Here is a 23,508-nt window from a genome sequence, read left to right as displayed (position 1 = left end):
GGAACACTTCAGGACAGGAAGGTGTTGATTCTGGAGACTGGAGCTCCACCACATCTGACTCAGAAGCACAGATGTGCCACATAGACCAGGTACACAAAGAGACGGTGACGTAGTCTGGACACACAAAATGCTGCCATAAGAGGAAACTACACTCCTTTAGCTCCAGCACAAACACAATCAAGAATACATATATAGTTCTGGACCACTGATTTGCAACATTTAAATTCAATGGTGGAATGCATTAATACATTTAATGATGCTATTTTAATAATTCATAGGAAACACATATGGACACCCAATGAAGTCATCTTTATTGCATATTGCTATTTTAGAAAATGTACAGTCTCATAACACACACAACATCTTTTTTTCTTGGTTCTGTAACAACAGTCTTGCACCTACAGACTAAGTGGTTCTAACTACTAAGCTAATAAGATACGAGACATTTAATTAAGTTTAAAAATTATAATGCTTTGTCTTTTTGGCATTATTTAAAAAAAAATCTTTAAAATACATACTCAAGAGAGCAAAGTGGCTACTTACACCAGCACCAGTCTAAAAGTAGATTTTTTGTTTGTTTGTTTGTAACAATGGCACATGGAATTACCTGCACACAGTTTTTAGGAAATTAACAAAAACTGGGAATGGTAAAGGAGGCCTACCAGGATGGCTACATCAAAGTGAGGAAGATTTTAAAAGGGCAAGGGGACATGCTACACAGACTTGCTCTGCTGTGAGTCTCTTTCCACAGTTCCAAAACTGAGCTGGGCCAAACTTTTCCTGCTATAAATAGAAAAGAATATACATAGAGGCACTTAATCAGGGATGGCAGACGCCATCACTCCATCCCACTCCTCCTCCCCTCCAAGCTCGCCGAGCCAAGTCTCCATCAGCAGCACCAAGGCCATGATGTGTCTGCAGACTGTAGCTCGGGGCTGGGAGTCAGCTCTGCTTTGTACCTGTGACTGTTTTACTGAAGAGCCATTTACTTCCACACAATGGGTAGAAAGTCGATACGTTTGCAATGAAGGAAAACAAAAAAGTAAAAAAACCACAGCTCTTGACAATTCTTAGAGCACTGTTTCACAGCTTTTACACAGCACAGATCCCTTGCCATCTGTACTAAGCATTATAGTTCATACAGATTATTTTTAAATAGTATGACTCCTTGTATACTATGCACATTGGTATTCTATCGTCCCTGAAAGCCCATTAAAATGTGAACTCCTTGGCGGGCAGGGACTCTGTCTTGCTTACCACTACAGCTCTACTATGCCTGGTACATAGTAAGTGCTTAATAAATATTTGATACTTGACTGAAAAACTCAATTTAGTGAGTAAATAATATTCTAGTGCAATAGGAAAAACTACTCTCTCCACAGGAAACCCAACTAAAAAGGATAGATGAAAACCACAGAGAAGACACTAGTCCCTCCCCCCACCCAAGTACAAATAAATAAAGCAAAAGGAAACAAAACAGTAACAGTCCTCTTTACACAGCATATAATTTAAGGATACTAAGAGTTGGCAGGTCAGTGGTAAGCATCTATATTTTATTTTCTAATGCTCATTGTTTCGTCATTTCTCCCTGAGAGCTTTATTTTTTTGGACTGAAATTGTACAGGTAGCGTCACCGACACACAATTGAAAATGACAACACGTAACAGCAATCGCTTCAAATATTCTTTGAGATAAATAGATCTGAGCATCCCTGGAGATCCCGATGACACTTTGTGTCCACTGTGAGTGTCCTTTATCCCAAGACAGGCAGCATGGCCTACACGGGAAACAGAAGACACCCCCAAAGCACCCCATATGCCTTTAATAAGAATCTTCAGGGAGTTCTTCCACTAAGTCTTGGGTGGGAAATTTCATTTTCCAGGTTTATATATCTGCATTGTTAGGTCAACAAGAAGGTTCTGGCAATCCCGGCCTTTAGCCAGGATGCAGGTGGCATTATTTAGAAAGCGTGTTTTAAAGAAAGAGAGAGAAAGAAAGAAAGAAATTAAAGAAATCATCAAGAGCACTTGGCAGAAAAAAAATCGATGAAATTGGGGGGGAAACCTGGTGTTCAAGTTTTAACTATATAAAAGAATTGTGATTGACATTCTACATGATATGAATGTGTGCAAGATGTTCTCAGCAGACATCTGTAGACTGTACCCCAGCAGCAGCATCGGGACCTCGAAGCTGTTCTTCCAAGTCAGTCACTGACGCGGGCAGAGTGTCGCGCCGGCAGCCACCAAACTCATCCAAATCCGTGTTTCCAACTCCATTTCTACCAGTGAAAATTGTCTCACTACAGCAACCTTGGGAACCATAAAATACTTCACAAGACAAGCCTTTTTTTTTTTTAACTTCCTGTTTTCTTCTTCTTTTCTTCCTTTTTTTTTTTTTTTTTTTTTTAAATGTTAAGGAATGTCTCTTATCTGTTTCAGGAGAGAGTATTGTGCTTCTGAACAGCCTCGGTGTTCAGGGAAAGAGAATGAGCCCCACTCAATATGAATGCATACACAGAGAGTTTCTGAGCACACACATGAACATAAACTTTTTAAGCATACACATAGGTCCCGGGACAACAGCCAGACTTCTATATACATTTTCACATATATACACATACATTTACACACACACACATTCACACCTCACTCACAGGTGAGAGAAGAAATTGCCACTGTTTGGATTGCAAGGCAGTGTAAAGAAAAGTTCTAGTCACGCCAAAGGGCTGCTACTGCGCTTTCTAGAAAAGGATGCAAGAGAATTAAAAATTCAGTTTTGTGATTGGTCGCTCCCGGCTACCATCCGTCACCTGGTTGGAAATGCGTTTGCGGTTCCGTTTGAGTTTGGAAAGGTCTTTGTCAAACACTTCTCCCGAGCGTAAAGCCGAGACCAGGTCGTCAAACTCTCCGCTCTCTTCGCTGTTCTCCTTGGCCTTTCTCATCCTACGCTCCCTTTCCCGCTGTTCTTTGAGCTGCGCACAGAAAGAATCCTCTTAGGGTTAAAGTGTACTGCGGTTTCGGTATGGAAGAATTCTGGGCCATGAGGGAAGGGGGGATCTCTTGCAGCTGAAACGTGTGTGTGTGTGTGTGTGTGTGTGTGTGTGTGTGTGTGTGTGCGTGTGTGCGCGCGCGTGTGTGTGTGTGTGCGTGTGTGTGTGTATGTGTGTGTGTGTGTGTGTGTGTGTGTGTGTGTCTGTGTGTGATGTGAGGCCACTGCAGAAGCAATGGGCGATGAAAGAAAAACGACCTCACCAACCTGTAGGTAAGTTTCATTAGATTCTCTCTCTGCATTTGAGGGAGTTCATAGGTAATTTAGGGCTATTATAAAGGATGCTAATGTCCTTTTGGAGACTTACCATCGCTTCTTGAAGGTAATTTTTAAGGGGATCCACTTGTGGGATATGGACAGGCTTTTTCAGTTTTTGAGAAACTGCCAAATTGCTCAAGAGAAATGTGGTATGGATCTAAGCTACCTGAGTCACTCTAGAATGCACGGTTAGCTCCTCCTTTTCAGTGCAGCACAGGGCTGTGGAAACAGCCTGGTCTGGGCCATCGCTGGGTGCCGGAGCACCTGTCTACCATGTGGTCCTGGCTTTGGTCCCCAGCACCACAGAAGGGAAAGACTGAACCACAGAAAACAGGGCTGCAGTGAGGGCTTCCAGGAGGACCTGCTGGGGGAGGCCTCTCTCACCTGAGCTTCCATGCGGGCACGCCTCTCTTCCTCCTCCTTCCTTTTTCTCATGTTCTCATTCTCCTGTTTCGCTTCTGCCACGGCTTGAAGAAACTGATCAAAAATCCCAAAGAATTCATCTGGTTGTATTTTGCCAGCCTCTTCCCCAAAGTGCTTCACTGCTTTAGTAAACTGGAGAAAAAGATTTGAAAAAGGAAAAAAAAAAAAAAAAAAGACCTCAGTGTTCCAAGAGACCTGATTCCACCCACAGTCAAATCAAGTTCTCCCTAGAGGGCTGAGAGCTCAAATATAATGGATGGATTTTAGCCAGCCTATTATTTACCTTCGGCTGCTGAGCACACCTACTCATCATTTCCAAAGCTGGAAACGGAATGCTCCCTGACTCCTGAAGCCATGTATCCTGTCCACCTAACATCTACGGTTTCCTCCTATGACGACTCTGTATTTACTAAACAACAGTAAGCACGAGCAGGCAGGACTGTAGGACAAGACACCCAAGACCCAGAGACTAACGGCAAGCACAGCAGGGCTCGGGAACCTTGCACTTTAAGCTGTTCTTTGAAGTCGTTTAATACCATTTATTGGGGCCACCTGGTGAATATGAAAAACAAATGGGACCCGGGACTTCTCAGCTATCCATAAATGAGGCTAATATTGTCGTTGGGCTCCCCAGCTCTGATCAGGAAAAATAACTGACTGTGGAGTCATTAATACCACCCAAAGTTTCTGACTGAGATTACTGTAGGCCAATTTGTTTAATGCCTCTTTCTAAAACTGACAAATAAAAAGTTAGGGATAATTTTAAAAACTTACACAAAATATACAGTAACAAAACAGTATGTTCAGTTTTTCCCCCAACCTCTTAACTGTTTCTGATTTTAGATCTCTGAGCACTTTCCTTAGTAACTTGGGAGAGAGTTTGCTCTCAAGTCTCAGCATTACCTGGACTGCACAGGGACAGCATGACTCCTGTCAGACTAAGCGCCGCGGCTGGGCAGGGCCCAGGGCTGCTGGCCCGTGCAGCCCGGCTCAGAGACCAGGCTTCAGAGCTAACTGAATTCTCCTCCCTGTGCTACTCAACAACTTTCTGATCTGACCTTCTATTCTTCATATTCAGATCACAGCAAGTGTGGAGGCCCACAGAGGCTTCCTAGAAAAACCTTATTCAGGGTCAGAGAATCTGGCCTTGCTTTACCCAGCAGGGCTGCATAATAGCGTGATCTGGGTAGGGGCGTGTTTACCAGGTGTTTGGAAGGGTCTACACTTGGCTGTATGGTGTGCTTTGATCTTGCAAGGGGGAGATCTTTTGCCTCTCCCCTGGATATATTATAAAAAGCTCTTTTGAATAAAGCTTGAAGCGGCTGGGTATTTGACCCAAGGCCCCCCAGCTATCCTGTATCTCTGTCTTTCTCCTCGTCTCTTTCTATCTTTCTACCTAATATTTCCTCCCTCCTCTCCCCTCCACCCAAGAACCCTTTGAAAGGTGAGAGTAGGTCGGAGCTGGACTCTGGCAGACTCCCACAAGCAGGCTTGTATCCTCTTCAATTCCACAGTTTCTAATTGACTTGATTTTTCTTGTATTACCTATATTGTTAAAGCTTCGGATATTTCAGTAAAATTATGCATGTTAGAGAAGGTGTTTTCCATGTTCTTATAGATGACAATTTTGACTCAGATATGCATGTTGGTCCACATTTCATAATTAGCTTGTTATTTTAATTTAGTTATTGTGTGTGCACACATGTAGGTGTGCAGGTGCGTGTGTGCCATGGTACTCATGTAAAGGTCAGAGGGCAATCTTTAGAGTCACTTCTGTCTTCCTGTGGGAGGCCATCAGGGTTTGCATGGAAAGTGGTTTTACTTACTGAAGCATCGCACTGGCCCTCCTGTTTTAAAATATGTTTTCTACCCTTTTCTCTTAGTGTGGAGCTATCCTCAATGTTTTACTTATTTGGAAATATTTTATTACAAAACAGAACTCTTTAGGGAAAAACCTAACATTCTTCACACACCACATTAGAGTAGTCTAGCTGGATTCATGGTTTTATAAGCTGATTTCTAAAAGTTCTGGAATGAACAAAACAGCAATAAACAGTCTACAGCTGAGCTTCTAAAATATTCAAGTTCATGCACTTTAAGTCATCATGGATGATCTTTTTATCTAGGAATTCTAGTGACGATGAAGTCATGTATATTTTAGTTTTAGAAATCTGAAGGAACCTCGGGCCAGATTAATGTTCCCACACACAAAAACACAGGGTTCTCTGCATGTGTAGTTGAATAAATAAATAAATAATATCCGAGTTGATTCTGTATTTTAGCTCCTTGATGAGGTAGGTTATATGTTAGAACTCTAGAGCAGGGGTCCCCTTCTTTTACAAACACAAGAATGAATAGGATTCTCATGATGGCAGTTTGGGCCACACCCATGGATACTGTTTTGTTCCCACTGTGGCAAAGCAGAGGTGGATTCCTAATGGTGGCCATGTGGCACATACTGTCTCCTTTTTTATTTGGTACAACTGGATTGTAGTACTGAGATTCGCTGATGTTTGTGAACACAGCCTCTGAACTTGAACTCAATAAACCACACCGAATAACCCAATCTGACCCCCGGCAAATGATGCCTACAGCTCAAGTCTGAAGGAGAGACTGAGGTAAAGGGTGTAAGGTGGCAGCGGAAAGACTGTGCTGGTTAGTTTTTGTCAACTAGACATATCTGGGACAAGTGGAATGTCAACTGAGGAATTACCTACAACAGCCTGGCTTGTGGGGTAAGTCTGTCTGGGGCATTTTCTTAATTAATGATTGATGTTGGAAGGCTCAGCCCACTGTGGGTGGTGCCACCCTTGGGCAGGTGGTCCTGTGTTGAATGAGGAGGCAGGCTGAGCAAGCTGTGGGGAGCAAGCCAGTGAGCAGCATTCTTCTATGGCTCTGCTTCAGTTCCTGCCTTGAGTTCCTTCCCTGACTTCCCTTCATGATGGACTATGATTGGGGCACATAAGCCAAATAAACCTTTTCCTCCCCAAGTTGCTCTTGGTCTTTTTAGCACAGCAACAAAAAGCAAACTTGGAGATGGACAGTGTGGAATGCTGTGATGGAGAATGGGCCTAATACCACCCATGAATAGTTAAGAAGGTACCTGAGGGAAGAAATACCAAGACAGCATGCTTAGACGTCTTGGTTATTATCTAATAAAAGGTTATTAGCCTTTCTACATAAGAAAACAAATTTTAAATAGAAAGAATCACAAAAAAGAAATGTCTTACTAAAACAGCGTTCCTTCGTAATGATGCTGTGAAATAAAATGCATCTGTTAACATGCTCTGCATATTTGCAGAGACAGTATCCTGTCCCCTTGAGGCTCTGTTTCAGATAAGCACAGAGACATGTGACCTTGGTCATACCTGCTCCTGGCTCTCATCACTTACTCTGCTTTCAGAGATGAGCATATCAATCCAGTGGAAACCAAGGGAAAGGTGCCACCGTCCCAACCCTTCAAAGTCTTGCACAGACAAAAGGCAACACAGGACAGTTATACACTAAGGGCTACCCTGGAGACGAAAACACAACTGTTTCATAGAACAAGGGAATCTGGAAAACAATGATCTGCAGCTGCATTTCCTGACTGTGATGTTCCAATACTACTCCTGCTTCTTCCCAAACAGGCTTTGGTGTCTTTAAGCAGCACATGGGAGCTCAGGCCTGAAGGACCACACAAGTGAGTGCACAGGGAAATTTACCAGCTCCTTAGCTTCTGCCAGAAGATCTTCAACATCCGAGAAGCTGAAGCTAGCCACAGTGATGAACTGGCTGACCACGGACACAAACTTGTCTCCAGGCTGGGGAGGCTGAGACTTCTGATACTCCAGCTCCTGAAACAGGAAACAGATGCTGATGGTGAAGGTCTCATATGCACTCACACTTTGTCTCCAGTTCCACAGGACTCAAGCTGAATAACTCAGACAGCAAACACATCCAAAAGGTCTCATGTTACTCCACTTCCCTACCCTCACCCTCTCCACACCAGGGCCATGCCCGTGTGCACAGACTACTGCAAACAGCTTCTTCATTTTCCGAGTATTACCAGGGTGATTTCTCACTCTGGCTTTAGAAGCAAGTTGACATTTAGTTCAAATCAACAGAACCCAAACAAACAGTAGGAGCACACTGGATTCAAAGGACTTATGAGGGAAGAGCTGAACTTGCTTGGATGATGTTCTGGTGTAGAATTCTGGTGTCTTGATTTCCAGCCGCCCCCCTCCCTACCAATTCTACTTACTTCCTAAACCATGGTATCTAGGTCAGCAGAACTGCAGCTGCAGCATGCAGCAACATAATCTCCCCTCCCTTCTTCCTGTCCACACCAATAGGTTTTGGTGAACTGACACTTTCCACTTTCTTCACTGCCACGGTGAGGATCGGCCGAAGTAAATTTCAGGAGTGAAGTCCACCCATGGTGAAACACACGCTATCAACAGGCACAGGACCCCAGCATCATTATTCCCATTGCACAGACACATAGAGCTTGGTGGAATTTCATTCTTTGCTCAAAGCCAAGGAGCTGATCAATGACAGAGGCAGGATTTGAGCTCAGTTTGCTGGTCCCGGTCTATGCTAAGTGCCACCGGACTGACTGATGGTCACAGGTTTTTCCTGCCCCCTCTTTGGCAAACACTATTCAGCAGGAGTTTAGTGTCCAAGGGCTTTGGGTTCTGACTCAGACTACCACTGTCTGCTCTTAATGGCAGACTGCTCTGGATCTCAGTGCCTTTCATTCTGAAAGAAGAGCAATATGCATGTGACCATGAAAATCAAATGAAATGACAAAAAAAAAAAAAAAGCCATAAATTATGGAGCTATCTCTGACTGGAAGACATCACCACAATTTTAGTACCTTGGTCGAGAAGTGTGTGTGCTGGTGGAGGGATGGTGAACCAACCATCTTAAAGAGTGGTTGTCCACTCACTGTATTCAGATTTATCTCTGATACTTCATACAGCATCACTGACTTGGACAAAGCACAATTAGGACACATGAATATTTGGGTGAGTTACGCTCTGTTGCCTCCTAATATGTCCAGCTATAGCTAGATATTTCAGCTGCCGGGGCAGAGAAAGCTTCGGCCCTAGTTGGTATTTTTGTTAACTTGATACAAGCTAGGGTCATTTGGGAAGAGGGAGTCACAACTGAGAAAATGCCCTACTAAAGTGGCCTGTAGACCTGTCTTTAGGGTATTTTCTTGACTAATAATTATTATGAGAGGGCCTAGCTCTTTGCAGGCTGTGCAACCCCTGGGCAGGTGATCCTGGATGGTATAAGGAAACATGCTGAGCAATCCATAAGGGGCAAGTCAGCAAGCAGTATTCTTCCATAGCCTCTGCTTCAGTTCCTGCCTCCAGGTTCCTGTCTTGAGTTCTTGCTCTGATTCCTGTTGATGATGATTTGTGATATGGAAATGTAAGTGAAATAATTCTTTCTTCCCTAAGTGGCTTTTGGTCATGGTGTCAACCACAGCAGAAAGAAACCCTAAGACAGCTTCTGCAGACCCTTGCCTACTAAGAGCATGATGTAGCCTGTGTCACCCAGGAAGGAGATGCAGCACAGCTATGCTTTAGTAAGCAAAGCTATAGCACATCCCTGGAACACCACCCTGACCTGGTCTTGGTCTGTGCTAACTCAAACACAGGGCTCAAGAGTGACCACTACCTGTCTTAGGGATGGCACAACTGCCACTTGAGTCTCAAGAAAGTCTGCATGAGAGGGACAAGGTAACCACTGCAGTTTATTAAGCATTCCTGGCCAATAATGCCCCAGGAAGGCTGGGCCTTCTGAGATCCATGGAGAGATGGCCAGGTACTCATACACAACTCTTATATTCCCCTTTAGTCCCTAGCCCCTCAAAAACATGCTCAGAAATTTTAGTGGGAAAAAAAAGAAAAAATATTTTTATTGGTGTTGTCTTCAATGAATTCAATAGTGTCTAGGTTTGTGATTAAAACAAGAGAAACAGGGCTACCATGGCATTTGGTGATAAACAACCTCAAGGTATTTAAGGGAGGGGCATGCCTCTGAATCAGTAACCTCACCCGGGAGAGACAGAGCCAAGCAGGCGGGCCTGGGAGTGGTGTGGCTCTCATCCCCAGACTTGCTTCCTGGCAGCCTCATTCGGGTAGCACTCCCATGGTGTCCTGGCACAGCTGTGCTACATACATTCTTCCGACTCCTCTACCTTCTGACACATTGCTATGGTTCCTTTTTATCTTCTGTACCTGGGCAGGCCCCCTCCTATGGACCTTTTTACACCACCCTGCTTCGAAGCTGTAACTGGAGTTCATCTCCTCTAGGGGAGCACTTCCTCCGGAACATGCCAGTCAACCACCAGCCTCCAGGCTAGCCTCAATCCGGCCCTTTCAGCATGCTCCTCTTTGATCACTGTGCTTATCTAGACAGGGTCCTGCTGAGGGAACTGGCTGCTCTCATCACTGCAGCATTGGAAGGCAGGGACTCTGGGTCACCATGACCTTGTGACTTTGGCACAGTATTCCCGAGGGTGTGTTTGGTAAAGACTCCTCAAAGGGCCAGTTCAACAGCAACCGAAGTTGCTTTAGTCTTCAGAAATCCAACATCAAACAGTAACAGCACCTGGAAATGGAGAGGGTCCTTGAGGACGGCCTCACCTGGCCCACTCATTTTGAGGAGGCCTGCTTTCCAGGTGAACTGGTGGCCCTCCAGGCCCACTTCCAGCTCCCACTGCAGTCAATCACTCAGGACATTGCTGCATGGAGCTGAGCGGCCACACTGGGCACTTGTGCTGGCTTGGTGGTGGTTGTCCTGTCTGATGGAATCCTGCTTATCCTGGGCAGACCACATGCCCAGGGTGCTTGCTCAAGGCCAGCGTGCCAGCAGAATGGTGAGGAGACTGGCAGTTATAGTGGGAAGCAGGTACTCACCATCTCGACAGCCTTCAGGCCGCTTCTCAAGGTGCTTATCTCCTTGTCCAGCTCAGTCATGCTGTGGGAGAGAGCAACATCTTGGCAGTCAGCATGAAGCTTACAGGAGTAATACACTGTGGCTTGATGTAGTTCATGCTTGGATTGGTGTGTGTGTGTGTGTGTGTGTGTGTGTGTGTGTGTGTGTGTGTTGTGTGTGTTTTGTTTAGTTTAAATGTTTAAAAATCCAGGGCCAGTGAGATGGCTCCGTGGGTAAAGGTGATTGCTGCCAAGCTTGACAACCTCAGTTTACTCCTCAGGACCCACATGGTGGAAGGAGAGAAAAGACTCCATCCACAGTTGTTATGACTTCCAAAGACTTGTCATGGCATGTGCTTGTGTACACACGTACACACACACACACACACAAAATATGATAAAATGAAAAAAATTCCTCCCTTTTACTCTCAGATCCCACAAAAGGCTACAGTATTTTAAAGAAACATGGAACTTATATATAGAATTTTTCTGTACATTTTTTGTTTTCCTCAGCCAGCAGGTATATTTTATAGGTTAAAAACAGAAGAAAAATGTCTCCCATGTGCACAAAAAAAAATTGATGTTTGACTCACAGGGCCTCTGCTTCAGCACACTGCTGTACATAGAAACGGGCATCTATGTGCCACACTCTGCTCTCTAGGAAAGTGGCTCACCCAGACCCCATTCAGCCTGGCTGCTGCTGCTCATCACGGCCACGGCTGAGCGGACAGCACTTAGCCTCAATCAGCAGGCATTTTTCTGAGTGCTGCCATAGTTACTTCTCATTCTCATTGCCTTCTTTGTTTTTAGTGGAGAAAGATGATTTATTTCACAGCTTTTAAACATTAAAGATTCAAACTCAATTCTCACGGACAATTCCCACCATAACAAAGAGCTCACCAATACTTCATTTACTCTAATAGATTAACTTCTTGTGCTACCTACTGTATTTCCTACCAAGTTCTGTAGAGGGAGGTAATTAGCCTACTCATTCTAGGTTGTAAATTCACTGCAAAGGCACAGCTGAAGTACATATGTATATCGGAAAGTCGGGGGAGGTGAGGAAGCAGTGAGGAAAGCTGCGTGCTTCCATCTCTGAAACAGCCCAAGATCTGTGGGGAAGGTCTGGCGACTTTCCATTTTATTTTTAGTTTCTTGATTTGCATACAGACTGCTTCCTATGAAAAGGCTGCCTGGTCCCAAGGAGTGTGTGTGTCTGTGAAAATGACTGGCGGCTCCCTCACACGAAGACTGCTATTTGTTTTACACGTGTCCCTCCTTTGACTCCGGGTTCCCCGTGTTCAACAGAGCTGCTGTTCAAAAGCATTAGTGGGCTGACCCTTTGCCCTTCCATGCCGGGCAAGCACTCTGCCCCTTGGCAACGTCCTCGGCGATTGTTTTACTGTTGATGAGCTGGTTTCACTCAGTTGTCCAGGCCAGCCTTGACCTCACTTTGTAGCCCAGGCAGGCACTGAACTTGCAACCCTCTTGTCGTCTCTGTTTTCTGAGTTGGAGAAGCTGGGATTACAGGCCTGTGCCAACAGGTCTGGCTGCTTAGACTCTGATTACTAAGAAAATCAGGTTTTATACAATGAGGTGGAACAAATATACATCCTTGACCACGTCTGAATAATTTGCATGTGATTCCAACTTCCTTTCATACAGCATTCAGAGGGAAGGAAAGAGAGGGACCACTCCCCACATCTGCATGTCCATGGGGGGAGGCCGAGCTCCTCCCGCTGCACAGGTAAGCTGGGAAAAGAGCTGTTGCTGTACTCACTTGACTTTCGCTGCTTGAGGAATATCCCGCAACTCTTCATTTAAATTGAGGACCTTGGGGTACTTATTCTCCACAATAGTTATTAGATAGTGCAAAAGGGTAATGTTCCTAAAATGAAAGGAAAGGAGAACACTCAACATGATTAATCTGCATATGATTTATATACTCAAGGGGCAGGAACCAAAACACATTAAGCATTGGTAGAGTGGCATAAGAACAGTTGTTTAACCCATTAAGGACAGCAGCTGCTTGGAAGTCTGAAAGTACTTTGCAAGTCTAGAACAATTCAATGCTGAAGTCATTGGTGATGTTCACTTAAGCGTTCATCTGAAGAGTGGTTGGACAGAGTCCCCATTTCAGAGCTGCTGCTGGAAGCGGACTGTAATTGTGCCATTACATATATAATGTCCCTGCAGCTTTGAAGTCACTTCTAAGTTTAGCAGTTCTTCAGCTCTTAACTGCATGACCCTTAGTAGTTATAACAGCTGTTGGTGCCATTTCCCTGTCTGGCGATGACAGGGTTGAACCTTGACTGACCTGGACTGGGAAGAGGGGTGTCTGATAATGCTGTCAGGCAAAGCTGTGTTAGTCTGGTCCTGCTGTCACCAGTTACTGCACATTAGAGTCACCTGGACTCCAGATGCTGGGGCCAACACCAGAGATCCATTTAATTGAGATGAGGTGGGACCAGGCATAGATATTTGTTAAAATTCCCTGGTTAGTCTAGCTTAGATGAAGAACTACTAATCTCCCAAAGCTGTTATAGTTAGGAGTATATAAATACCTGTTTTATAACATTTCCATAATTAGGCAGCTTGCTAATTCACAATCCCCCATCCCACCTAGACCAAAAAGAATCAGAGTTGCCTATGCATTTCCTATAATAATGTAAAGCATTTCCAGCACCCTGTGGCTTTACCCAGACAATACAATCCTATTCCCAAGCCGAGGGCTCAAAGAGATTCTTTATTTTTGTTACTGTCAGTAATTAGGAAACAGTTTCCACCAGAGCAAAACAGTGGCCAGTATTCTGGCTGCTCAGGCTTCTGTGAGCTTGCTACATTTTATTACTCAAGGATTCCTAGTCATAGAACAACCTGTTTGCCCTGGGCTTCTCTCCTGAGGGGTGGGGGTGGGAACAAAATGCCAGCAACTATCACAAGAATGCTAATTTCTTCATTATTTTAGAGACATGCTGTTTTATCTAGAGAAGTTTCCATTAACTTAATTGGACCGTATGTGGTTTTAAGAATTAAACCCAGGCTAGACTTCCACATTTGTTTGCTATCCAAGTAACACCTCATTTACACAAAACAGCTTTGTGAAGAATGAACAACTGAATAGCCACACATCAGGCTAGTCCTGGTGGCTACTGAATCAGCCCCTTGGTGCCGACTGTACCATCACTTAACAGCTTGACTGTCTCAACTGTATGCCCCGACTCAAGTGAACAAGCAGCTGCTCACTGGCCAACCACTCCACCAGGTAACTGTGGCATTATGTGTACTGGTGCTACATTTGGGGACCATCTTCAGAAGCAGACAGAAGAGGAAAGAGATCAGAAATAGTTTTTATTTATTCCTTTGAAAGAGCTTGTACATGTAAATTCTATAGTCACTTTAGTAAGCAGACGACCATGTAAGCGCCAAGTCATCAGAAGGTGAGTGGATGAGTGGATATTTGATTTTGCATGTGTTTGTGTGCATGCCATCAAGCAGTTGAAGAGGTGGTGTCCTTTCAAAGATGGCTGCTCTCCATATGCGAATAAGAGGCTACAGGTCCCCATTACAACTCACAAACAAGACCTACCTATGGGCAAAGAATAGCACTGTGGACCGACCTGCAGATCATGGGTTAAATCCTTCTTCAGGGGGTGATGAGGGGGTGGGGGTGGGGGACTAAGCCACTTGGCATTGCCTCAGTTTTCTTCTGACAACATGTGGTAAGTAACCTGGCCTGTGTACTGACAGCCACCGTGACATGTGTGGAGGTGCTCTGAAGAAGACTGGGCTCCCACCGAAGTGAGGATGGCAGCATTTTATATAACACAACAGCATCGCCACTGTCTCCACGATGCAAAACTAACAGCTTAACACATGGCTTGTTCCTTTGATCAAGGACTGAGGGCTGCTATACACTATGCTTCACTAACCCTATAGAAAATATAGGGTAAAAAGTCTCATTAGCGAGGTGTAATTAGGGAGAACAGTCCATCATGCTACAAGGATTTGGTTCTGAGGACTTTACCTTGGGAAGGACTGTACAAGTTCCTTTGAAGCCAGTGAGAACCTCAGAGAAACAAAGCTCTTGGGAAAACTCGAGTTAATGCGCGTGATGACCCTACCTGCTGGGGCAGAGGAGTTGGCACCTCAGTGCCTCTGACCAGACTCTGTTCACCTCAAGTGCAGCGCTGTGCACTTCCTAGGACACATTTTAATGAGCCTTGAGCCGTGCAGCTGAAGATTAGCAGGCAAATGCATTCATGTGGCTGTCAGTGCCAGCCTGAGACTAAAAGGCACATTCCTGGGTGAGCTGGCAGTTTTCTCCTTTCTCTGGAACACAGTTCTCTGTGGAGGGGTGGAGACTAGAGAGGCCATGTGACATCCAGAGCTGGAGGGCCGGTTCTCGGTTAGGGTTGTGCAGTGGTCCATCCAGCTCTATCTTTGTGATCAGTGACTTCTCTCGAGTAGATTACACTATACTTAAAAGTTAAATATTTTTAGATTTATTTACTTATTTGTGTGTGTGTGTGTGTGTGTGTGTGTGTGTGTGTGTGTGTGTGTATATGCACATGTGAAATGGCATGTATGTTGGGGTCAGAAGACAAGTTGTGGGAGTCAATTTTCTCCTCCTACCAGCTGGGGTCCAGGGACTGAGCTCAGGTCTTCAGTCTTGAGGCAAGCATCCTTACCCACTGAGGCATCACACCAGAACCATGAGTTATTTATTTATTCATTTACTCATTTTAAAGGTAGCCAACAATAAAAACCTTGGAAGAGATCAGTGGTTCTCAAGCTGTGGGTTGCAACCCCTTTTGGGGACTGAATGACCCGTTAACAGAGGTCGCCTAAGACTATAGGAAAACACAGGTATCTACATTACGATTCATAATAGTAGCAAAATTACAGTTATGAAGTAGCAACAAAAATAATTACATGGTTGGGGTCAGCACAATGTGAGGAACTGTACTAAAGGGTTGCAGCATTAGGAAGGTTGGGAAGCGCTGGAATAGAAGGTGTCCCTGTGCACTGATAACGGATGAAGACCTCTGGGAACTTGAGGGCTGCCTGTTTGTGAGATGAATGGGAGGGGAATGAAGAGCAGGAGCATACCCTGAAAGGCCAAGGCTTTAGTGTCCAGGCACTATAAAAGTCAGGCTCTACAAAAGTCACATTCTATAAAAGCACCCGATGCTCCAAGTGCTGGAGGGTACCACACTTACTTGTCAATACTGGATTTTGTGTCTGCGATCTTGTTGAGGCTGGAGATTTTGAATCCATATGCATTGCCTCTCTGTCCTTTATTCATGTAATTTCCAAAAGCCAAAACAACCTCTAGGAGCTGCTTGAGGGCGCTGCTCCTGAACACCTCCTCTGAGCCAGAACGAATCGCTTCAAAGCAAAACACACCAAACACAATGGTTACAGCCAAGGCTTTCAGTTATGCCTGTCCTAACTGAAGCCACATGTCCTAACAAACACTAACGATGTCAGAGCGAGTCACCAGTTTGTGACTGAGCACTTTCAAATCACATAAACTAGAAGCACAATTAACAGCTAACATGTAAGAGATCCCACAGAGAATGGCAAAATTTCTCTCCTTTCTCAGCCCTTCTCAGGACTGACTCACTAACCTTAAAAATGTAAGGAATAGAATACATGGCATACAATTCCATTTCCACCATTCCTTTGCAAAACTCCCTTGCCTCACATGAGTCAGATCAGTAAGTGAGTCAATTCTGCTGATGGAGAACTGGTCATTTGTTACATACATGGCCTGCAGGTGTTACATCAGGGATGGGAGCTCAGACTCCGATTCTGCTGTACATTCTGTAACTGTGCTCTGTAGTACCATCCACATCGCAAACATTTGTAAACACAACAGCCTAAAAATCTACCCTTAGAAAATCCTAGTCGGGCACTGCTACGAGAACACCAATCATAGGTTCAATGCTAGGAGTAGCAAAGCCATCCCTTAGCCAAGTGGTCAAAACCCCAGTCCCTCGGAGGAGCTCAGGCCTGTGCAGGAGCTCCAGGGCCCAGGCCAGGCCGGAGTGTGCAAGATGCAGCTCTTATGTGACCGACCACCCACTGGAATTTCAAAAGATTTCCAGCTAAACACCACCGAAGCAATTCTGTTTACTTGGTGTACTTGGCTCAAAGTTGTACATGGGCACTTAAGACAAACATTACTTCCTGCTGTGTGGCTTGGTCTTACCTTCTACTTTGGGTTTCACTTCTGCCACACGCTCTGCGAACTTCTTTTTGAAGTACAATGACTGCAGTCTTTGCTGGTAATGATTAATCCTGTAAGAGCCAGGTGGGTTGATTAACACTCGAGATGAGAGCCCATTTCTCTAGAATCTGCATGGGGGATTTGGGTGATTGCCTGGGGTCCTTCACTTCAAACTTCACTCACGGTACCCACAGCTCTTGGGGAAACAGGACATGAAAAGGAATACAAATGGAGACTCTTCACTTTCTCCCACTTCTCTCAAGTCTCTTAACTTTTCACAAAGTTTGGCCTTTGGCAAGGCTACAAAGACTAGTGCCATGCCTGATTAGTGACGTCTGCCTATGTCTTATTCATCGTGGGGCTCAGGGCGGACATTGCCTGTCATTCCCTCCCTCTAATTTTACAGCAAACCTGAGATGTCAAGGTGTTAGGATGCTTAGCTATTATCCCCAGACATTGAAGTGTTGGTGAGAGTGACCTGGGGAACACGAGAGCACAATAAAGCCAGAGTGCACGGCCCAAGAGGCCCACAGGACAGCCGCAAAGTCGCCTGCACACTGGCCCACCCAGGGCAAGACCTCCCCACAAGCGGAGGACACATTCCACACAGCTCCAACGTGGAGCGCTTTCAGAACTAAAACATGTGCAAGACAGGGGCCGGGTCCAAGCTGTTTATCTCGAACTGGAGTTTAATTTCCTTACTGAAGCAAAGCGCATCTTTCATTTCCAGTGTCTTCCAACTCACCTGCTCATCTCAAACAGGAAGCGATCAGCCTTGGCCATGCGGTCCAGCTCGTGTTTATGTTCCTCTAGCAGGTCAATGTCACTTTTCTCAGGAACAAATTTCAAAAGCTAAAGGTGCATCCATGTGTTAGTAAAGGGTTATGAAAAACCTCAGCAGTAGGTTTTTATCCTTTCAGCTAATTTGCTACAAGATGAAATTTTAAGATTTTCTTCGGTTACAAGCCCTGCGGCTATTTACACGTTGATTTGATAGCAGCTTTGAATTGGCCCGAGAATCACTGTCTGTTCTCTAGCACCTTTCCAAGAAGAACTGTTGACATTTCAGAGAGTCAATCCTCTCATAAGAAGGCCATAAAATGGAATCTCTATGCAGAGAGATTCAGCCCTCAGCCTGCATTTCAGAGCAGGAGGATGTGACTATCAGGAACAGAACCTAGGTCTCTGACTCCCAGAGTTCTATGAATTTTTTTTTCTGTTATATCATGGTGGAATGAATAATTACATTTGTGGTTTTTATTCAGCTTGTTTTTTCTGTTTCTCTAATTCCACCTTCTTTATTGTTTCATGTAGAGTTCAGTGAGAGAAACAGTGGGAACATCATATTTTTTATTTCATACTGTATTTTGGAGTTGAGAATGAGAAATGGAAGAAGGAGCAACAATATGGAAAGCTAAAAAGGTTACTTTCCTCTGTGTCTGACTGCCGTCCAAAGCACACACATTTGAATGCGTCTGTGTTTCTTTGCGGCTGTGTATGCGTGCTATTTTCTAAATCAAATGCTTTACCCCAGATCAAATGAGACCCTCCCCATAACCTGACATGACTTGAGGGACTCATTTGATAGGTTTTCAGATGTGAGTTGGAACTCACAAAAGGCAGTTGGTCTAGGAGCCACCTGCAGAAAAAAAGAATTGGAACTACAGAGGAGAAGGCATTGCTGGGAGGTGGTACTCAATTAAGAACATGCTCGGGGCTAGAGAAAACCAGTACTCAAGGGATGAAGACAAGAGGAGGAGGAGGAGCCTGTAAAGGAGGCAGCAGAGGTTCAGCTGGAGAAGCTGTGTGGCATCACATGGCCAAGGCAATGTTTCACTATGGAGTAAGCAGCCATTCATGTCACACATCACCCAGAAACCAAGGAAGAGAAGAGCTGCCAAGTGTCCTGAGGCTCGGGCATCCGGGGAGCTGTGAATGTCCTCGCGGTTTTAGGAGGTGAAGAAGACAGATGACAGTGGGAGGAGTGAACGGGAGAGTAGGGACCAGCTCTCAAGAATTCAGAGCATGTTAGGAAGAGAGACAGTAACACTGTGTGTGCACTCACTGAAGATGGAGACTTGGCCTGCTGAGCCCTCAGAGGGTGAGGTGGAGACTGAGGTGAGGAGCAGCCCATGCAGCTGGGCTCCCACCTAGAAGGAATGGATGTGCCAGGGCATTAGAGAGGACAGCTCCCTTGCCCTCAGGGAATAGAAGGGAAGAGAAATGGAAGCAGATGGATGCCAGGTATGTTTCTAGGCACATTTCTGTTCCCAGGTTCAAAGGGTGTTCTTCTGCACAGGAAAGGTTGTAGGGCAAGGAGAAGAAGAGGAAGATGAAGGGCGTTCCTTTTCCTCTTAGTCTAGAGTTTTGTCTTCTGAGCTAGGGAACTCTCTTCTAGTTTCAGACATCCTTTCTCCTGTTTGCCAGGCTCCCAGCTGGTCCATGATTAGGAAAACACTACCACTCTGTGTCTTCTGTGACTTGCAAGAGCAGAGGGAGAGGCGTGTGGAAAGCCTAGGCCCATCACCAAGCAGAGGCAAGAGATAGACTGCGTGTGGATGGTTTCCCAGGGAACTGGAGCTAGGGAAGCACTTGGACCAGGAAAGATGCATTCCATGGAAGAGGGGCTCACTGACCTCAGCCATGGTGTGAGCATGGCGGCCACCAGCAGCACGCAGCATGGAATGCATGTGGCCCTCATGCAGGCCCCACGCAAAGGTAAGGAGATGCTGGGACAGACATCTGTCTGGAAGGGAGGCACGTGGAAGAACACCAGGCGGAAGAACATTACGACAAGGAGGGAAAGGAAGAGCGTGGGAATGGAGCAGAGAGCAAGAAGCTCACAGAATTATCAGGAGAGACCAGGTCAGAAATGTCCTTGGCCAGATGCTGCATCAGTGGACGGACTGTCTTCCTTGTTTATTTGGAGTCACTGCAAGCCCTCTTGGCAGGGCTCTGCAATCCTTCCCCTCAAGGAAGAATTTTGCTGGATGCAATTTCACAGTAAACAGAGCCTGGAGAATTTTAAGCGTATGGCGTTGTCGAGAGAGGCTGAGGACAGAAGGACCAGAGCAGCTTGCACACAGTTCTCCACTCCTGATAGTGACCTGAGGTAGGGTCCCCCAGAAGCTGGGGCAGCTGTATAGTGAGAGAAGAACAGCAGGGATCTGGAAACACCCCTGGATGGGAGGGGGCGCTTTAAACTGCACTCACAGAAAATCACGGGAGATATGAGGAAAACATCATTAACTATTTTGAAAATTAAACCAAAACTTGAAATGGCAGCTAGATAAGTTGTTCTACTGTCAAGAGTGGGGGTCTCACTCAGGACAACTCCAGCTGCAGTTCTACCCTGCTGAGTCTGCTGCCTTCCAGGATTTCAGTGGGAACCATCGAAGATGCACACGAAGGCAGAGGGACAGTTTAGGAAGAGTAGCCTCAGCACTCAGGACACAAGACACCCCTTTCTAGACTTTCAGAGCTGAGTATGCACAGAGTTGCCACGTTCAGCCTGTAGTCATGGTTTCTGGTACCCACAAATGACCTTCAGTGGGCCTGGCTCTGACAAACACAGACCTTAGACCTGGATCACTCAAAATCAAATGTGTCCCAAGGATGAGAGACAGAAAGAAAGAATATCCTTAAAGCTATTGGTCACCACAAAGCTCAGAAACTTTCAAGTCCTAAGGGACAAGGGGAGAGAGACAGAGAAAAATTCTTGGAATATGTACTGGTTAGACACATATGATATAGTCAGACTGGCTAAGCAGAAATACTGCAGAAGGAGTTACCCATTAGACTGGGTAAAGTTTCTATCCAGGAACACTTGATGTGGGCTACCTATGTGTAATTCCCATGGGCTAGCCCTGGAGTTGTGACTTATTGCCATTTATGACACAAGATGCCACAAATGAACAGAGACATGATTTAGCTCCAGGAAACAACTCAGTCCCAAAGGACAGGTGTGACTGTGCAGAACAAGTGTGACTGACTGTGTGGAACAGGTGTGACTGACTGTGTAGAACAGGTGTGACTGACTGTAGAACAGGTATGACTGTGTAGAACAGGTGTGACTGTGTAGAACAGGTGTGACTGACTGTGTAGAGCAGGTGTGACTGTATAGAACAGATGTGACTGACTGTGTAGAACAGGTGTGACTGACTGTATAGAACAGGTGTGACTGACTGTGTAGAGCAGGTGTGACTGGCTGTGTAGAACAGGTGTGACTGACTGTGTAGAGCAGGTGTGACTGTGTAGAGCAGCTGTGACTGACTGTGTAGAGCAGGTGTGACTGACTGTGTAGAACAGCTGTGACTGTGTAGAGCAGGTGTGACTGACTGTGTAGAACAGGTGTGACTGACTGTGTAGAACAGCTGTGACTGACTGTGTAGAACAGCTGTGACTGTGTAGAACAGGTGTGACTGACTGTGTAGAACAGGTGTGACTGACTGTGTAGAGCAGGTGTGACTGTGTAGAGCAGCTGTGACTGACTGTGTAGAGCAGCTGTGACTGACTGTGTAGAGCAGGTGTGACTTGACTGTATAGAGCAGGTGTGACTGACTGTGTAGAGCAGGTGTGACTGACTGTGTAGAACAGCTATGACTGACTGTGTAGAACAGGTGTGACTGACTGTGTAGAACAGGTGTGACTGACTGTGTAGAACAGGTGTGACTGACTGTGTAGAACAGGTGTGATTGACTGTGTGGAACAGGTGTGACTGTGTAGAGCAGCTGTGACCGACTGTGTAGAACAGGTGTGACCGACTGTGTAGAACAGGTGTGACTGACTGTGTAGAGCAGGTGTGACTGTGTAGAACAGGTGTGACTGACTGTGTAGAGCAGCTGTGAGTGACTGTGTAGAGCAGCTGTGACTGACTGTGTAGAACAGCTGTGACTGACTGTGTAGAGCAGCTGTGACTGACTGTGTAGAACAGCTGTGACTGACTGTGTAGAGCAGGTGTGACTGACTGTGTAGAGCAGGTGTGACTGACTGTGTAGAACAGCTGTGACTGACTGTGTAGAACAGCTGTGACTGTGTAGAACAGGTGTGACTGACTGTGTAGAACAGGTGTGACTGACTGTGTAGAGCAGGTGTGACTGTGTAGAGCACCTGTGACTGACTGTGTAGAGCAGCTGTGACTGACTGTGTAGAGCAGGTGTGACTGACTGTGTAGAGCAGGTGTGACTGACTGTGTAGAGCAGGTGTGACTGTGTAGAGCAGCTGTGACTGACTGTGTAGAGCAGCTGTGACTGACTGTGTAGAGCAGGTGTGACTGACTGTGTAGAGCAGGTGTGACTGACTGTGTAGAGCAGGTGTGACTGACTGTGTAGAACAGCTGTGACTGACTGTGTAGAACAGCTGTGACTGACTGTGTAGAACAGCTGTGACTGACTGTGTAGAACAGGTGTGACTGACTGTGTAGAACAGCTGTGACTGACTGTGTAGAACAGGTGTGACTGACTGTGTAGAGCAGGTGTGACTGTGTAGAGCAGGTGTGACTGTGTAGAGCAGGTGTGACTGACTATGTAGAACAGGTGTGACTGACTGTGTAGAACAGCTGTGACTGACTGTGTAGAGCAGGTGTGACTGACTGTGTAGAACAGGTGTGACTGACTGTGTAGAGCAGGTGTGACTGTGTAGAGCAGGTGTGACTGACTGTGTAGAACAAGTGTGACTGTGTAGAACAAGTGTGACTGACTGTGTACAACAGGTGTGACTGACTGTGTACAACAGGTGTGACTGACTGTGTACAACAGGTGACTCACTAGGGTTTAGTGGAGGCTTTTGTTCTTGTGGAAATGATGAGCCAAAATGCAAATTTATGAATTAACAGTGTGCAGAGCAGTTTTTGATCTCAGAGTACTCATGAGATTTTCAACACTCCTGTGAAACACATTTTCCCACTAACCCCAGAAGATTTTTATGAGATATTAAGACAATAATTTAACTGAAGTTTAAGGGACAGACAGACTCTAACACTGTGGCTCCCCAGCATTTGGCAGACTTGTTTTAGAGCTTCTTTTATTTTTATTTTTGAGGAGATAGAGAGAGCAGGGAGGGGAGAAAGAGAGTATACATGACTGGCATGTGATGTGGGTGCCTTCAGACACCAGAAAAGAATGTTGGATTTCCTTGAGCTGGAGTTACAGGTGGTTGCGACTTAGTTACTCGACATGGGTGCTGGGAATTGAACTCGGGTCCTCTAGAAGAGCAGCAGGTGCTCTTAATCCCTGAGCTATCTCTCCATGCCCATTTTACAACCTGTAAGCTTCCCTTCTCCACGATCCTTCTGAGGAACAATGAAAGAATAAAGACCCTTTAAAGCAATGCATGGGGCCAGGTTTGGCCTTCTCAATTCAGAGATGAGAAGATGATCTATTAGCAACAGCAGATTCTCCCAGCATCCTCTTGGCAGCTAACAGTATTACTTGGGCTTTGAAAGCCGTCTGGCAGCTCACCTGTTCTAGCATGTCCTTGGGCAGATCCTCCTGTTCATCCATTGTTAGAATTGCCCGCTTGATTTCATCATTGGATAATTTCAACCTGGAGAGAGTATATTTTACTTTGTTAATAACATTGTTGTGATTGTTACAATTTCATACAAGATGACTC

General features: G+C 45.5%; 1 protein-coding gene across 2 annotated transcripts in view; it reads right to left on the bottom strand.

Moving 5' to 3' along the window:
* Positions 1 to 288: 288 nt before the first annotated feature.
* The window catches only part of Daam1 (dishevelled associated activator of morphogenesis 1), a 172,730-nt gene continuing 149,510 nt past the window's right edge, over positions 289 to 23,508 (bottom strand). For both annotated transcript variants that reach the window (XM_059278947.1, XM_059278946.1), the window contains exons 17-25: positions 23,355 to 23,439; positions 17,642 to 17,748; positions 16,879 to 16,967; positions 15,884 to 16,052; positions 12,442 to 12,549; positions 10,644 to 10,704; positions 7,434 to 7,565; positions 3,691 to 3,861; positions 289 to 2,971 (exon numbers count right to left, since the gene is read on the bottom strand). In XM_059278947.1, the coding sequence (XP_059134930.1) occupies positions 2,762 to 2,971; positions 3,691 to 3,861; positions 7,434 to 7,565; positions 10,644 to 10,704; positions 12,442 to 12,549; positions 15,884 to 16,052; positions 16,879 to 16,967; positions 17,642 to 17,748; positions 23,355 to 23,439 (1,132 nt within the window). In that variant the 3' untranslated portion in view covers positions 289 to 2,761. The remainder of the gene's footprint in view (positions 2,972 to 3,690; positions 3,862 to 7,433; positions 7,566 to 10,643; positions 10,705 to 12,441; positions 12,550 to 15,883; positions 16,053 to 16,878; positions 16,968 to 17,641; positions 17,749 to 23,354; positions 23,440 to 23,508) is intronic.

Source organism: Peromyscus eremicus, chromosome 14 (genome assembly GCF_949786415.1).
Source record: "Peromyscus eremicus chromosome 14, PerEre_H2_v1, whole genome shotgun sequence".
Lineage (NCBI taxonomy): Eukaryota > Metazoa > Chordata > Mammalia > Rodentia > Cricetidae > Peromyscus > Peromyscus eremicus.
This window is presented reverse-complemented; position numbering and strand designations above follow the sequence as displayed.